Source organism: Hesperophylax consimilis, chromosome 10, assembly GCF_061612785.1.
Source record: "Hesperophylax consimilis isolate HC1 chromosome 10, BYU_Hcon_1.0, whole genome shotgun sequence".
Lineage (NCBI taxonomy): Eukaryota > Metazoa > Arthropoda > Insecta > Trichoptera > Limnephilidae > Hesperophylax > Hesperophylax consimilis.
Window position 1 is genome coordinate 748,458 of NC_142845.1, and position 13,616 is coordinate 762,073.

The window sequence follows — 13,616 nt, forward strand, 5'->3', positions numbered from 1 at the left end:
TAACCCTCTTTGACTGCATAAGCAATGTATGTACGCAATGTATACGTCTTCTTCGGCGAGATTACAAGGATGCTTTGTTGGCAGCTACTCGTCGCCACCGGACTTTGACTTCAGCAAATATCGGGCCTTCCAGGAGTAGCAAGCCGTATATTCCTCAATGATCACCTTACACCCTCTAAAAAGTTACTTATGAAGAAAGCCAGGGAACTTAAAACTTTAAAAAAATTAAAAATACCTGTGGACAAAAAACTGTTATATATTTATGAGAAAAAAATACGGTTCTCCTGTTATTCGAATTTCCTCTGAGGCACATATATAAACAGAATAGCATGACTCTTTTCAAATACTCCAATGATTTCACTTACACCATCTAATCATAATCTTTTTCTTTTAATTTCTTTTCGCATTTAGTATTTTTAAGTAGCAGACAAAATTTAAATCTTTTCTTTGATCTTATAACTTCCAGTAAACAAATTACTTTTAATCAAGTTATGGCTTATCATACGTCTCGTAATGGGTTAAATTTACTTCTCAGATTTTTGTCAACACAAATCGAACTCGCATTACTACTATACATACCATTTTTATTATTATTATGAAATTTTCCATTTTTATTATTATTATGAATACCATTTTTATTATTAATATGAAAATTGAATGTTTCTGATATTTTATTTATGTTTTACAATATCGCTTCTTTAACCGTATATTATCAAAACATACACGGATTACGTACAAAAACGCACGACTCTCTTAGGGCTGTTCTAAATAATGACTTTGTTATCTGTATTTCAGAAATTTGGCTTCTCGACAATATTTGTGAAGGGAGATATTTGACGACAGATAAAATATTTTTAGACGTGATAGAAACTATAATCTCATAGGTAAAACATCGGTGTTCTTATTGCTGTCCAGTCCAAAAATAATGATACTCATCAACCTAGCTTCCTAGCTCACATTAGAGGCTGAAGATATTTGGGTAACTATTACTTCAACTACCAATAGTAAAAAATTATAATATTTGCTGTTTTTACCATCCCAATGGCATAAATCATATTAAAAAAACCTTAAATATCACCTTGAGTCCGCTAGTCAGCTCCGATTGAACTATTCTGATGATGACTTTCTTCTTCTTCTTCAAATATTTTTGAATACAGTGGGTATGGAAGAAGCTACTAATAAATTCTTCAAAATTATTTATAAAGCAATTGATCACTATGTTCCATCAAGAACCATACATCTGTCTCCCAAATATCCCCCGTGATATGCTTCCAGCCTAATCAAAATCATCGAAGAAAATCTAAAGTTTCACCGAAAGTTCAAAAAGTATTCACACCTCTCAGACTACCATACCATCTCATTACTTAGAACTCGATGAAAGAGAACTGAAATAGAATGTTATACTAACTATATAAAGAATTCTTAGTTAAATATAAGGAAAGATGTAAAATATCTTTGGACTTTCTTGAAATCAAAACAACCATCTTCTGAAGTACCTAATAACATAAAAATAATAATTATTATATTTGGCTGATTCATATAGCGCTATTTTCGTGAAAAATCGCCTTAAGAACGCTTTACAAATATACAGGGTATCCGGGGGTAAAGTGCACTAACTTCGGGAGTTGATTCTACATGATGGTAGGAGTAAAAAAGATAATTAACTTTTTCAGAAATTCCTACTCTATTTCCTACAAAACGACATACCTACTTAAAATCCTGTGAATCCAGTATGAGGACAAACTTAACGGTTAAATTCGCTGTGAGCTTGCTGAGATCGAGGTGGCAGGGTGGTGACCGGAACAATAAAATTAGGCCGAGTGTTTGAACTTTACAATTATGCTACTATTCGTATGTGTTAAACCGAATTCAAATAGAACTGTACTAAAATTAACAAAATGTATTAACACTTTATTCAACTTATTTAAGTATAATCACTTACTTAATGCCACTGCTTTTGACTAATTTAACGAATTTTTTAAATGTCCACCTTCCATGTGTATTTATATCGTGTAACCCGTAAACCTAATGAATGTCTTCCCATTCATCATGGGTGAAGCCAGACATTGTCACAGTGATTAAAATTACTCACAAATAAACACAAAGTGTTGAAAATAAGTCTTTGCAGAAAACACGCACTGAATAAAGATGTTCTTTCAAGTAAGTCTTACCTAATGCACACTAATATAGAGTGCTAAAATACACAAAATTAACAAGTTTGATTAAAACAATCAAGTTTTTAAAGTTATGTGTTACAAATAACACATCTGCCCTGATGATGAATACTGCAATGCTGTCCTAAACGTTGGCTAAAGAAAGAGTTAGCGCAACACGGCATAAGACCCTAAAAACAAATAACAAAAATACTTTTGGCCGTGAAAATCTTAAATCATATTTGTATTTTTACTTGTGCAGATAAAGCCTGCCGTTGTCATTGATGAAGCTCTTTTTGTCCGCAATAAGTCGGCTCGTCGGGCGGCCACTTTGTACGACTATTAGCGCAATTATCGGCGACTGTATCAACATGACATGTTACATGGAATTCCATGATATTTCATCTAAATATTCCGAAAATATTTGAGTCAATAATTACAAAGAAAATCACTCCTATTTTCAAAAATGTTCTGATTGAGGAACAGCATGGATTTAGATCGGCGAAATCTACAACTACTAATTTACTGTCTTTTAAAAACATCATTGTTAAAGCTTTAGAAGACAACTCTCAGGCTGATGTCCTTTACACCGACTTCTCTAAAGCCTTTGACAAAGTAAATCACTCAATCCTCATGGCCAAACTTTATGCTATAGGTATTAGAAACCCAATGTTATCATTTTTTCAATCTTACTTGAGTGACAGAAAACAAAGAGTAATAAATTTGAATCCTTTAACATTGATGTAACGTCCGGTGTTCCCCAAGGAGCCCATTTAGCAACGCTTCTTTTTAACCTTTTTATTAAAGACTTAACTAAAGTTTTTTCGCACACACGCTTCTGGCGTTTTGCTGATGATAATAAGATTTTTAAGATAAATTAATCCTTTCATGACTGTTTACTATTTCAACTTGATATTGATTCATTTAATGATTGGTGCAAACTAAACTGCTTGGAACTTAATGCTGATAAATGCAAAGTTTTTTCCTTTTACAGAGCCAATAAACCTATTCAGTTTGAGTATAAACTAAATGGTGCTTGTCTATCAACTGTCACATCCATCAAGGACCTTGGGGTCACTCTTGATTGCAAACTCTCTTTTCGAGATTATATAAATAACATCGTAAATAAATCACTTAAACTACTCGGGTTCATTCATAGAATTACCTCAGACTATATAAGAACACTTAAAACTCTTTATTGTTCGTTGGTTCGCCCTCACCTTGAATATGCCAGTGTCATTTGGTCTCCTTTCTATCCTGTCCACATTAGTCACATCGAATATGTCCAACATCGCTTCCCACGGCGAATTGCTTGGAGGTTAGGACTCGAAAGAGGCGATTACTCAAATGAGGAAATTGAACAAACTTTAAACCTATCTTCATTAGAAAAACGTAGAAAAGACTCCGATCTAATTTGCATATTTAAAATAATCAACAGTATAACCGACTCACCTGAACTGTTACAACTCATTCAATTCAACACCCCATCCTGTAGACTCCGAAATAATGAATTGTTGTTCCTCAATCAAAACTCAACTAACTATGGGTACCATTCTTCTTTGTCCAGAATGTCGAGACTTGTAAACTCAAGTCAGAGCATTGATTTTTTTGGTGTAAGTCTAAATGACTTTCAAAAAGCGATACGTAATGTGTGATTTTTCATAACTTAATCGTTATTGATGCTCTGACTTGTAGTTATTTTCTATATGTACATTTTCTATTTTACATTGTCTTTGCCCTTCACATTCATGTACTCTCCATTCACTGTCATCTATGTTTTCTTATTCGTGTCAATATTATGGTATTAATGGACATATTGTCCGTAAATTAATAAATAAATGAATAAATAAATTACAATTAAACACACCTTTAAAAAGTGATATAGAGTCACTAAAAGTCATTCAATAGGTGACATAGGTAACTATTTAACCTAGTTTTTGTTTCATCACTTTTCATGACTTTATATCACTTTTTGTAGGTGTGTTGAGCTGTCATTTTGATGAGATACCCGGTCACCGTTGCATGGCTACTTACGTTTGGGAGTATCAAATGTACCTAAATGGTAATACATCCAAAAGAAGAACTTAAACTGCGGAGCTAATATATTATTCAAATAGGAATAAATTGTGTTGAGTGGTACGAGACATCATTGCGGAATAAATACCACAAATAAAGGTTACTAGTTATTACTATATATAGGTATATTATTGTTTCGATATTATTCCACTTCGTCCTTCAGGACGCAATTCGCCGCGAGGTGATTAGAAGGATTAGTCCCTTTGGATTACTTATCATATTGTCGCTCATCAAACACCAGGTTTTTGTTCATTGATAACGGAAAATGTGCGATAGAATCGATATATTATTGATTATTTTCTATCGACCATAATATTGAAATGACATATTCGATAGGTTGGTTTATTCCAACATCTGGTTGGGCAATTTGCATATACAATAGTAGGTATATGAAACTACTATAGTGACTGACAGGTACATTAGAAGTTAGACTGCAGACTGCAGACAGGATTAATTCTGTAATAACACCCTTTGAGATCCGAAAGGTACTCCAAAATCCGAGAAGTACGACTTCTCCGCTCCATCCGAACGGAACGGCAAATCGCCGATTGGGTGGCACAAAGCGCCTATACACCGAGATCCGAATTGAAATATTAATACCTCCTGGTATGGTCCTCTGTGAGACGGGTCCCTCTTTCCTCCTTCAGAGCGTTTAGTTGTACTGCTGCATGCCAACAGGATTTGGAAGGCAAAGTATAGCGTTTATAATAGTAGACACAGATTTGGGCTGTCGTACATTAGTTGTGTCGAATTAAAAAAATGTATTTTGAGCTTTTGAAAGTGATATCAATCAATACATCATAATTCGACAAAATCTAAGAAAAAAATCATGATTGGTTAGATGTAATCCGCAGATATACAACTTTACATAGGGCTAGTCAAATTACATTTGTCAGAAAATATTTAAAAAATAGTCACAAAAACCAAATTATAACATAAAAGTATTGTAATGAAAAGGAGAAATAAGTGTATGGCTTGGAAAAACACCTCGAGCACATGAGTCATCCTACGATGAATTCAATTCAGTTGGAGCAAAAAAGCCGTCATAAAGTTTGGTGTAACATGATGCCTACAAAAAGAGCTTTGTGAATCAAAGGATAAAGAAAACAATGTTACCAGTGCAAACACAGACATGTCTATTCATTTTTCGATGGTAAAAAGGGACGTCGGACTATGTAAACATGTACCATCACAAAAACGTTTGCACAAGTGATGGTCAGCGAATTTGCAATCTTTTTAATGATTATTTCCAATCTGTCCTTATCCCTGATAAAACTACTAGTAATACTTCCTTTAATAATGTGTAAATAAGTAATTATGATACCATGAATACAATTAATTTCAATTTTTTGTGTGTTTATGTATTATGTGAAATATTTAGAGTCACCTGTTGTAAATTGTATAGACTCTTTGTTTTTGGAAAAAGAATGTATTAAAATAAAATATCTTAGCCAGGTCTTGAGTTAGCCGGGGGAGGATGTTAGGAAGCTTTGTAGATGCACGCACAGATGGCAGTGCATAGAGCTTGCGGGGAAATCCACAAGATGGAGCCAGTGGCCGGTTGTCGCCATGGACAATGCGAAGGCTCTCAGAGAATCTCACTGGCCCAGATTCCAATTAGCCAGCTTCTAGCTAGGTCGACTATCGAGTCACCAATATAATACGCGGAGTATTAATAAATCCCTGATTAATATAAATAACCTATTATTTATAAACTTCTTCCTAGACGAGTTGGAGATCTGTGTGTGCGAATATAAAATTTTTAATATTTTCGAAGGAAGCAAATACTTTGGGGTGTGACATATTGAATGAAAAAACATACATACAAACATACAGTTGATATTTAGCCCCGATGAAGGTTGAGACAAGCGAAACCCGGTTGGCTATTGTTATTGATTCAAAAATAAAGTGGTGTCTTACTAAGTGTATGTTTTTTCATTTAAAATTTTTAAATTTGCATGATTACGATTTTTTTCATATGCATCGTACATTGATAGATATATTATACTAGATTATAAATAACTTTTCATTTGATTAAACTGTCAAGCCACAAAGTAAATGCTTTCTTTGATAATTATATACTTTTTTATATAAATAATTTTGTAAATTCATAAAACTTCTGATCAATAGTAAATATATGTACGTTTCCCGTTTTGGTTCAATATGTAGTGTACAGAATCCAAAACTTGAAATGTGAAAATAAAAATCATTTTGTGTTATTTATTAGTCCTTTACCTGATTCAGACCTGGTTTAGCAAAAAAATATTGCTTTGGTGACGGCTTTGTATTCAAATTACAACAACACCTCGGTAACAAAATGAACGCTGTTCCTTTGTTTCGCTTACGAGTTTGAACACTTGTACAAGGAGTTTAAACAGAGTTGGGTTGTTAAGTTCATCTCCATATTTGTGACGTACGCTATGTGGTGTCATTTTTAAAATGAATTTAACTAGACAGGGCTAATCTAGTATAATACATCAATGTACGATGCATATGAAAAAATTCGTCATCATGCAAATTAAACAAATTTTATCCATGTAATAATGTATAAATATTTGATACAAACTGTAAAGAATAATTATTTATCTTTCCAATGACGAACATATCACATATCTACGCATTATAGAAAAAAATATAAAAATATGTCCTTCAGAGGTTGTAATGGAATATGATGTTTGTGGTTAGTCATGTCCTTCCGAGGCCTCAAGTGTTAAGGACCATACATAAAATGATTTAGAAATATAAACAATTGGGCTTTATTATATGCATTACAAAGCCTTTTATTGTAGCACACACACTAATTCTGCTATATATATCATATGTAAGGTTGTTATGAAAATAATTACTTTTGTTTTATAAATAATTATTTTCCTAGCTAAAGTTAGTAATGTTTCATATTACCCCGGGTAAATTGCAGTCAGTTCATTATAATCGACTGGCTATGTATAGTTTCATCTTTTCTCCGGGAATAGTTTAATATTTGAACTCCAGAGGGTTATTGGTCGTTTCGGTCACTTTTTGGGAACGCGTCGACAGGCCACGGCACGTTACCGACTGGTCACAAAAATGTGGATTATTTATTAATAAAGTGTAACGGATCGGTGTGCAATTTAGTAGTATTATGTGATCGTTAAGTTTACAGCCGGCCGAGGAGCGACCGCGCTGATTTAATTGTTTTATTTTGGAAATTCAAGTTAAGAATTCCGGCTATAATGGCGGGCGGTGATACCGTCTTTGTAATATTCATATCCGCGGGATATTTACGTCATCCGACCATGTTGCACAGCGGAGGAATAAACGTCACATCGCATTACCGTATCTTCGTGTCCGCTTATTTGTGGAATTTGGGGATTCCACCTACCTCATGTCGAGGTTCCACGCGCACACCAGCCAGGGGGGGGGGAAAGAGCTACAAGACCAGACGCTGATGCCATGAGGAGGGAGATGGAGGGCTCCTCAGGCCCGGGGAGTCTCCATCCCGTTTCCAGGAACCCGAATCGTCGCATCGAGTGATCTTAGGTACTATTTAGATAGATAGCTCAGGTGTAGAATTGGTCCACAGGTATGTGTTTAAACCCAGGTATATTAATTAATAAATCTTTATATACATCTATTTTATTTATTATGATTCCAAAGCTCTAGGTAATGTAAAAAACAGTGCCCATCCCTGATGATGATGATTCTCATACTCTACCACACTGTTCAGCATACTTTGTCTTCACTGGCATAGTTTGGCGTCCAAGTTTCCATCAAAGGAAATGTTCACTGTGCAAATTGATTGCATCTATGTACCATATATTATATTACCTACAACGGATTTAGTATGATTCCATTGCCCGTAGCAAGGTCACCACTCGAGTTTGCCTCAGTCATTTGGAATCCTCAATATCAAACATACATTGATCGCATTGAAAATATCCAATACAAATTTATTTAACGCCTATCGTATCGCTTTAGCGATCATCTGTTTGACCCTACCGCTTTATATAAAAGCAGAAAAAATTCTGATGCCCTATTCTTATATAAAATCGTTAACAATCTTGTTGATTTATCATATCTGTTAGAAAAGATTGCATTTCGTTAGCTGAACACAACACAAGATCGAACGACTTATTTAGAACACCACACTGTAAAGCCAAATATGTTCAAAACTCTTTAATAGGACGTATCTATAAAACTCACAATGCCTCTTGAGATGTACACATTTTTGACTGTAACTTGAAAACATTTTAAATGCAGCTTACTAAACTGATAACTTCATTATTTATTGTTATGAAAATAGTTAATTTAAACATAACAATTGTAATCAGGTACTGATTATCACTTCAATTATTGTCTATGGGTTTTTTTTTGACAACCACATTTGAGCGCAACATAGGACGATAGGAATTATTCTTGCGGGTTTTGGCACTTACCCACAGGGTCCAGTTGGGCTCGGACTCTGTGGGAATGTCAAAAGTGCCAAGTGGATAACAATTGTGAATTTTAAAAGTCGAGCGGAGCAAATGCTCGAATAATTTGATCCAGGCATCCGATCCTGAAACGCGGATTATTGCGATCATGGGCAACATCGCGAGTAAATACGATTAATGCGCGATTTAAATCTGAACCCGGGACAGTGAAACGCGGTCAATGGACACCGGGGTGCGAGATTCCGTTTCGAGAGTAATCCTCAAAAAGGGCGGCAATCCTCACTCGCTTCGCGCGTATTACCCGACAGGAGCAGGCAGTAATTGACAATTTATCGGTTGGGTGTCATATTTGAGAGCGGAATCGCCTATTTCCCGCCTTACCACACACGCCTCGCGGTCCTCGCGAATACTCGGATGGATGGTAACCGGAGGCCATCGCAGAGGAACTGATAGTCCCTGGGCTGGGACTGAACGAGAGACGGAGCGGGCGGGCTGGTCGCCCGCGCTGAAGCAGTCGCGGACCCTTGAAGGAAGGCGTCTCCATCCATCCTCAACATAGCTAGATAGATAGGGTATTGGTATACGGTCTGTGATGGGGGGTAAGTTTATACACGGTGTCCGGAAACTCGTAGTACAAGCGGGAAACTGGAGAATCTACACCACATGGGGAACCCAAAAAAACATAAAGTTTTTTGATTTGAGCATTTTCAAAAAAAAAAAAAAAAAAACCAAAAAAAAATATTTTTCGGCTATTTTAGGGTTAAAGTTTTTTCTGGTGTTTAGGGTTGAATAACAGATGTTTTAACCCTGCAGAGCAGAAATATTTTATGATTACACCGGGTTAAATGAAGGGTGATTTCAAAATAATGCTTCAAATCCGAGTTTCTTCATTTGTTTTACTTTCAAATAGTTTTAATTAGTTGGGTACTTTGATCTTCAGTAATAATTTATAAGAATTTGATTAAAAAAAAAAAAAAAATCAACTTCAAACTCGATTTACTCGATAACGAAAGCTCAAATAAAAAAAAAAATATACTACAAAATCGACTCCAAATGTGATGTAGATTCACCAGTTTCCCGCTTGTACTACGAGTTTCCGGACACCCTGTATAATATCTTTTCTGTAAAAACTACTTATGTTTGAAATAGAGATTATTGGTCCTATTTGAGAAATTGGCTTTCATTAATACGCAGCAGATCTGCTTGCGAATAAGCCCCTTATGCCCATCCCCGAGGGAGGGTGTCATGTATCTACCACAGCGCTCGGCATACTTTGTCACTCAAAGTTTGGCGTCCTAAGTTTCCTACGGAAACAAAGCCGACTGTACTGGACGGGAGTCCGCACAAGACTGTAGATTTAGGCGCCGGGTCCAAACCGTGTCTTCAACCGATGAGATGCTCCTTTACGGCCGATGATGATGATTGTAGTTGATATTGGTGATGAAATCTGCCTCCCGCACCCAGGCTTGGTGAATGGTGGGCACTGGGTGTGCTTTCGTCTCTGCTCGCTTCTGGTGTTGGCGGTTTTCCAAAGGAGGGCCGGCTGGTCTCGAAGAGGTAACACCAGAAGATCTTGGAGCAGCAGACTTGGCGAGGTGAGGCAGATGTTGGGCAGGAGTCACTTGTAGATAATAAAACGCTTGGTTTTGGTGGTAAAGATGAACTGATTTATTTTGAATTATGTGGCTGCTTATATTTAATTAGCCTGACTCGCGCCCGACATTGGGCTAGGAGCCCAAAAGTGGTGGGGGGTTGTACCCGCGCCAACAATGAGTTTATAGCCTCCGACAAACTGTTGCATATTCATTTTGTCGGCAGCAATGGTGATAGTGGTCGCTTAAATTTGCGAGTTAGAAAAGATTTTGAACGCTTACATGAATGACAATTACATAGTTTAAAAGCATAGTAGTTATGAGAATGTGTATCTTGACAACTAGATTTTTTGTTTGCCAAGATACGACAAAAAATAAGAAATGTTTGTAAAATAAATGTGTAAAAATGATCTCAAGCGATCAAATTTGTAAAACATGTTAAGTTAGTATTTTTCCGAGGTCCCCCGTAACATAGCGCTCAGAAAGAGATAAGATTCACTATGCTACGAGGTTCCTGGATTTTTGTACACGCAAAAAAGGTAAAAAATATTGTTCAAAAATGGGTTTACATATGGGTGAAAAACAGCTTTTTTAATATCTCCTCAGCGGTAGTATATCGAAAATAGTGTTTATTTGACTACCGCCGAGGGGATGAACAAGTAAAATATACATATTTGCAATGTTTAAAAATTGATTTTTCTATGTAAATTTTACATAGAAAAAATGCTGGACATTGATCCACGCGGCAGGTAAGCCGGCGACGCGGTATCGATGCCGTTCGTAGACAAAGTTTTCAAGCCGCTTGGGCCGAAAACTGGACAAAATGACCAGTGGCGGGGAGTGGTGATTTTGCCAGTGGCGTGGAGTAGGGACATTTTATAAAAGTAAACAATTTTTATGATATTAAATAATATGGTCAACTACGTCCGTTACACTCCCCCCGTTTAGCTATGCTGAACTAAAAAATAGGACGTTTGTTGGTACGGCGCAGTCCGCGGCGGCCAGTCCCTCTGGGATGGTGCTGGGCTGGTGGTACTGTTGAGGCTGCATCGGTAGGTGGGGCCGGCAAGATTACAGCGAGCTTCACAGCGGGGCGGACGTAAATTCCGGTGCTCGTCTGGATCCTGGCGGTCCTCACTTGGCCGTCTGCAGCAGGGGTGGCATCAAGGACTCGACCGCGTGGCCAGCTGTTGCGGGGCATAGCGGGGTCCATGATGATCACGAGGTCATCCTTCTTGATGGGGATGACTGGCTGTTGCCATTTTTGGCGAGCAGCCAGGGTGGGGAGATATTCGCGGAGCCACCGTCTCCAGAACATATCAGCAAGTTGTTGGCTGATACGCCACTGGCGACGGAGGCATACCTCCTCATCCTGCCTGTCGTATAGTGACAGATGAGGTCGGTTTCCGGCTCTTCCCAGTAAAAAGTGGTTGGGGGTGAGGGGCTCTTCGTCCCTGGGATCCACCGAGACGTGTGTGAGGGGGCGGTTGTTTACAGTCCACTCGGCCTCGGCAAACGCTGTCCTCAAGGTCTCTTCGCGTGGAGCTCGTTCCAGCAAGATGGCCTTCAGGGCGGTTTTTACAGAACGCACCAGGCGCTCCCAAGCTCCCCCCATATGAGGAGACATTGGAGGGATGAAGTTCCATTCGATCCCCTTTGTTGACAAATGATCCCTCATCCGGGTATCATTTTTGAGTGATTCGATGGCATCCTTCAGCTCGTTGTCGGCACCATGGAAGTTCGTACCATTGTCTGAGAACAGAGCTTTTGGTTGGCCTCGGCGCGCCGTCATGCGTTGTAAAGCCATGATGGCGGAGTCCGTGGTCAGTGAAGTTGTCAGCTCAAGGTGAATGGCACGAGTAGATAGGCATGTGAAGATTGCACCATATCTTTTCTCCCGATGTCTGCATACGGTGACTTCCATCGGCCCAAAGTAATCTAGTCCACAGTTTGTGAATGGAGGAACATGGTGGGCTAGCCTTGATGGCGGCAAGGGCCCCATCAGTGGGGGGGCTGGCTTGCTCCTGCGCATCTTGCAGGTGGGGCAGTTGTGGGCGATCATCCGAATATTTGTTCGCAGTCGCAGCACAAGGTAGCTGCCTCGCACCTCAGCCATCGTTCTCTCCGTACTTGGGTGATCGGCTTCCTGATGATGATGTCTCACCAGAAGTCTTGTATAGGCGTGATCACCATCCAATATGATCGGTGTCCGCACTGCTTGAGGCACTTTACTGAGGGCTTGTAATCTGGAATTCATCCTCAGTAGGCCATCAGGTCCAAGGAAGGGGCTCAAGGCTTTGGCCGGCTGTCACTTGGTAGTGGATCTCCTTTCTGGAGCGCATTTATGTCATGATAAAATGTCTCTTCTTGACATATTCTTGCCCATCGGGCCTCTGCTTCTTTGATTTCATCGCTTCTTAAATATTTATCAGGTTGTTCGTGATGTTTTCCACGACACCTTTTAATAAAACGGTGTATCCAGCAGGTAGTTCGAATAAGTCGACGCCATGAAGAGAATCTGTTGATTTCGGGCAGTGTCTCTGCCACAGTTGTTGTGATGCCAACGTATTGAGGCCTCACTTCCAGGGTGCCATCATCAGGCTGAGGCAGTTTGCACCGTTCGCGCGGCCATTCTGCCTCGTCTGAGGTCAGGAAGGCTGGTCCACTGAACCATCGTCCAGAGTGCGAGAGGTCAGGAGTGTTGACGTCTCGGGTGCCGATGTCTGCCGGGTTTAGTTTGGTAGGGACCCATCTCCAATCTGCAATGCGGGTGAGCTCGTCGATTTCGCCGAGTCTGTTGGCCACAAAGGCGGAGTATGTGCGTGGATCTGTGCGCAGCCAGCACAACACTGTTGTCGAGTCTGTCCAGAACACTGTTCGCGCAATGTTGCTGCGACATTCTTTCTTCAGGGTTGCTGCCAGTCTGGCCGCCATGAGCGCTGATTGTAGCTCAAGGCGGGGTATTGAAAGAGGTTTCAGAGGAGCCACTTTGCACTTGCTGGCCAAGAAGGTGGCTGTGGTGTTCCCATCAATCTCCTCGGTATGGTAGGCGACCGCACAGCATGCCTGCTCTGAGGCATCACAGAAGAGGTGGAGGGTGACGAAGCTCTCTTTGTTTTGTAAGCAGCGCCGAGGTATGGCAACTTTGCAGTCTTGCAGAAGTCCCAGCCAGTCCATCCACCTTTCGTTGTGTTCAGGTGTGATGATGTCGTCCCATCCGATGTTGGATCGCCAAACAGCTTGTAGTAGTATCTTCGATCGGACTGTGAGGCAAGCGACGAAGCCCACAGGGTCGAAGATTTTCATAACAATGCTGAGCAGCTGGCGTTTGGTAGGCCTGCTGATCAGTTCAGGATCGGCAGCATCGCGAAATGCATATAAAA

General features: G+C 39.3%; 1 protein-coding gene across 1 annotated transcript; it reads right to left on the reverse strand.

Moving 5' to 3' along the window:
- Positions 1-11,191: 11,191 nt before the first annotated feature.
- Positions 11,192-12,490, reverse strand: LOC149420131 (uncharacterized). The gene has a single exon (XM_089636310.1). The coding sequence runs from the start codon at positions 12,488-12,490 to the stop codon at positions 11,192-11,194; it is 1,299 nt and encodes a 432-aa protein (XP_089492436.1).
- Between the last annotated feature and the right edge of the window lie 1,126 nt (positions 12,491-13,616).

Coding starts and splice junctions, on each gene's coding strand:
- LOC149420131 (XM_089636310.1), bottom strand. CDS start 12,490: ATGAATTCCAGATTACAAGCCCTCAGTAAAGTGCCTCAAGCAGTGCGG.